General features: G+C 32.3%; 1 protein-coding gene across 2 annotated transcripts in view; it reads left to right on the top strand.

Annotated features, from left to right (window-relative positions):
• LOC111703362 (solute carrier family 2, facilitated glucose transporter member 4) overlaps positions 1-3999 on the top strand; it is a 20710-nt gene extending 16711 nt beyond the window's left edge. For both annotated transcript variants that reach the window (XM_023475280.1, XM_023475281.1), the window contains exons 7-8: positions 3436-3541; positions 3895-3999. In XM_023475280.1, coding sequence (XP_023331048.1) covers positions 3436-3541; positions 3895-3974 — 186 coding nt within the window. In that variant the 3' untranslated portion in view covers positions 3975-3999. The remainder of the gene's footprint in view (positions 1-3435; positions 3542-3894) is intronic.
• Positions 4000-4329: the final 330 nt, after the last annotated feature.

The following is a 4329-nucleotide window of genomic DNA, read 5'->3' as shown; positions in this document are numbered from 1 at the left end:
AAGTTTAGAAAAGTAGAGTTGTTAATTTCAAGTTTGAGAATCCTAAGGATGGTTGGGGAAACAGGTAGTCTAGTAGGTTTATGTTTTGAGGAGATGGAATCCAAGTGTGATTGACCTTTCAACACTTGAGAGATAAGGTCAGATCTAATTAAAGGAATGTCAACACCCTTAGATAAGTGTACTTGTCGAAGCCCAGATAAGTAAGAGCTAATTGTAGAAGATTTGACACCACGGTTAAGTAGCCAAGCAGTAAAAGTAAGAATATCAGCATTAGTTAGGGGTAACGAGAAGTGTGAATTGGTTTCTGTACAACACCTATAAAGCATTTTCTGGGCTGTGCGGTAAACTGACCAAGTTTGTTTTGTAAGTGAGTAGTTAGCAGCATGGCTTAAGGTATGCATAAGGTGTTGAGGAATGGGACAATGGTCAAAGGATGAGGGACTGAAGAGGCCATTAGGACCATATTTGGAGTTTCCTCGAACTGCCTTTGGTGCCAAAAAGGCACGAGTGCCTAGAAAAGGAAAAGATAATTGTAGGAATGGTACAGAAAAGGAAAGGTTAATTTATGTTTTGTTTTGGATTAGATAAATTATTATAAAAGCCACTATGGGCAAGAACAAATCCACTATGGGCGAGAATAAATCCACTGAGGTATGATTCAAATCCACTGTGGGACAAGAAAAGTAGTTAAGTAATATAATAAGGGGGAGAATAAATCGACTGTGGGACAAACAAACACACTTAGTGAAAAAACAAATTCACTAAAAGATAAGGTAAATCCACTAAGGGACAGGTAAATCCACTATGGGACAGGTAAATCCACAAAGTAGTTAAGTAATATAATAAGGGGAAGAATAAATCCACTGAGGGACAAACAAACCCACTAAGGGAAAAAACAAATTCACTAAAAGATAAGGTAAATCCACTAAGGGACAGGTAAATCCACTATGGGACAGGTAAATCCACTTATGGGACAAGGTAAGTAGTTGAGTAATTTAATATGGGAAAGAAAAAATCCACTAAGGGACAAGGGAAATCCACTGAGGGACAAAAGAAATCCACTGTGGGAAAACCAGATTCACTAAGGGAGAAGGTAGACCCACTGGGGGACAAATTAAAATTACTGTGGGAAAAAATAAATCTACCAAGGGACAAGGTAAATATAATGTAGTACTAATCAAAATTATTGTTAATAATTAAATCCACAGAGGGACAAATACAGCAAGTAACATTATGAAAAAGAATAGAGTGAAAAATAAAAAATAAAGAAAATTAAAAATAATCCACTAAGGGATAAGGTAAATCTATTGTTGCACTTATCAAGAGTTGTTAAAAATTGAATCCACAGAGGGACAAGTACAGCAAATAAAATTATGAATAAGAGTAGAATAAGTCAAATAAAAATATTCAAATAAGGTTGTTGGAAATTAAATTCACAGAGGGACAAGTACAGCAAACAAAATTATGATTAAGAGTAGACTAAGTTAAATAAAAATATTATTCAAATAAGGTTGTTGAAATTAAGTCCACAGAGGGACAAGTACAGCAAACAAAATTGTGATTAAGAGTAGAATAAGTTAAATAAAAATATTAAGTAGCATAACTAAAAAGTAGCATAACCAAACTAACCTTGAAGCACAGAGGTATGAGACACCAGAGGAGCCGGAGGCCAGGCTATAGGCGGAGGTTTCGACTTCAGGCCGGTCGGGCCCACACTGAGCAGGTATTCACACCGTTGGTTGTAGGTTGCGAAGTTTTGCTTAGAATCTGGTAGAGTAGCTGAAGAGAGATTATCAAAACCGATACTGCGGATTAAAGGGGTCTTCCTGGGTCTAACCATCCTGTGTAAAGAGAAAGTTAATAAACAGGAAGAAAGTTTCCAAGAAGGATAAATGCAAAAAGAAAAGGAATTGAAGAAAGTTAATAAACAGGAAGAAAGTTTCCAAGAAGGATAAACGCAAAAAGAAGAGGAATTTAGAAGAACTAATTGAACAAGTGTTAGAGAAAAAAAGAAAGGAACGTGAAGCAAATTGATAATAATAATATTATAATCTAAGTAAAATAAAAAGCAAACAGAAAATAAGTAATGAGTAATAAATAATAAACCTAGCAGTGAAAAATATTAATAATGTTATAAATCACTTAAAATAAAAGCAAAAGTAACAGAAAATAAATAACCAAATTGACTAAAGGTTAAAGCTTAAATAAATAAATTAAACAATTCAAATACATCTAATAATATAATTGAATTGATAAAACTAATTTTAGAACTCACGCAAAATAAAAGGCAAAGGTATCAGAAAATAAATAGTAAATAATAAATAATTAAACCTATCAGTGAAAATTTGGATAAACTCGACGAAAAAGTGACCGAAGCAAAAAAAAACAAAAAACAAACAAATTAACTAAAGATTAAACTAAATAAACAAATTAAACAATAAATTAAACTAAATAAAAATTATCAGGAAAAAATTGAAATATTGTAGTAAACTAAAATTGAAATATTGTAGTAAACTAAAGTAATGAAAATACTATCTTTTAATAAGAAAAGCTGATTAAGCTGTAAATTAAAACAAAACTTATCAGTAACTTTGAAATATAGTGATTAACCAAATAAAGAAAAATACTATCCTTTAATAAGAAAGGGAGGAGACCGGTAGTAGTTGACGGTCCAAGAGCTGGTATAGAAGTGAAGTAGAGTCGGGGGGAGTAGTAACAACATGTGAGAAGCGAGGAAGGAAAGGGTTGCGGCAAAATCAGCAGTACTGTACATCCCTCTCAGTCGTCTTCTTCACGATATTTAACCACCTATCAATAAATAGATAGAAGCTTAAATACACAAGTAAACTAATTAGATGGTTAGGAACACATTTCTCAAAAGAAGTTTGTCTATAAATCAATGTTAGAATCAATTATTTCCTTTTCATCATTATATTGAATTTCTTATTTTCTATGAATTTGTTAGCAGATTTATACAAATTCCTCAAATGTCGTCTTTTCAATAAAAATTCCCGAAAATCTGCTAAAAATCTTTGTGAATAATGAGAGATTATAGAAACTAATAATTGAATAAGATGATAAGAGTTAATTTTTATTTTCTCAACCTGTTCCTTAACAACTAATTAGTTTACTGTAGAATTTTGTTTACTTTAAATTCGTCGTCATTATTTAATAATTAAAAAACAACGATTCTGAAAACGAACCCACTCAAATTCATGATTTTGAACGTCGACTTTGCGCTTAAACTCAGTAATTATACGCCGTAGAAACGTTTTATATGTCTCAAATGAATCCTAAAATCTTTATCCACAATACAGTATATTCAGTTCCAACACCATACATTGCCGATTACACACTTTAATGTTGCATATCTTTCCTGAAAAGGAACGTTTAAATTTTTTAAAAGTTTTAAAATTAAAACTCCATTATCTTCAGGCTGAGAAGGAGCCAGATATGAATCTGTGGGATATTATCAAATCAAGCAAGCTCAGGGTCGCGTTAACTATTGGCATTGTCATGCATCTTTCTCAACAGCTTTCAGGTTTAACAGAGTAATCTTTATAAAGGGAAAACGAAAATATCTTTGAAACGTTGTCGTTTAATGGTTGCTGTAACAGAAATTTGTCCATGATTCGCAATTAATATTACAGACATTTCGATTTATCCCAGTTGGTGGGTTGCCAACTCGCCGTGCAAGTGTGATATTGTAAATCCACTTAGTGACATCTTATTTGGGTCGGAGGCAAAACTGATGTGGGTTACGTTACGTAAACAGTCCATGACTCGCGTCTTAAAATGGCGTTATTCATCATATATTTTAAAATATACTTTTTCTACAGTTTTATTCATCTATAACTTTTATAGTACTTATATCTTAAATTAACATGTATTTAGGAATTGTTGCGATATTCTACTATGTTGTTACGTTCTTCACTGATGCTGGCATAGAAACTAACCAAGCTAAAGTGAGTTAATTTTAGTCCACAACCATTACTTGATATCCGACCTGAGCCTTTTCAAATCATCAAATCAAATCATATCAGGACTATTCTTAGTGGCGTACATAGGGGAACTATAATAGATAGAAAGGAAGCGAACGAACTTAAACATGCTAGTACAGGTTATAGGTTATGCTACTAAACAAAAAATGGAAAAAAGAAATAAAACTCACTATTTTATAAAGAAGAGTTTGTAGATTGTTTTGACAATGCCGCGAATAATTTTTAGTAAATTTCAAGAGAAAAGAAATTACGACGACATTTAAAGTCCGCAATACAGGTCAATGTAGGTTTATCTGAATTATAAACGGCATTAGTTAATAAATTGTCA

The sequence above is a fragment of the Eurytemora carolleeae genome, unplaced genomic scaffold (assembly GCF_000591075.1).
Source record: "Eurytemora carolleeae unplaced genomic scaffold, Eaff_2.0 scaffold549, whole genome shotgun sequence".
NCBI lineage: Eukaryota > Metazoa > Arthropoda > Copepoda > Calanoida > Temoridae > Eurytemora > Eurytemora carolleeae.
This window is presented reverse-complemented; position numbering and strand designations above follow the sequence as displayed.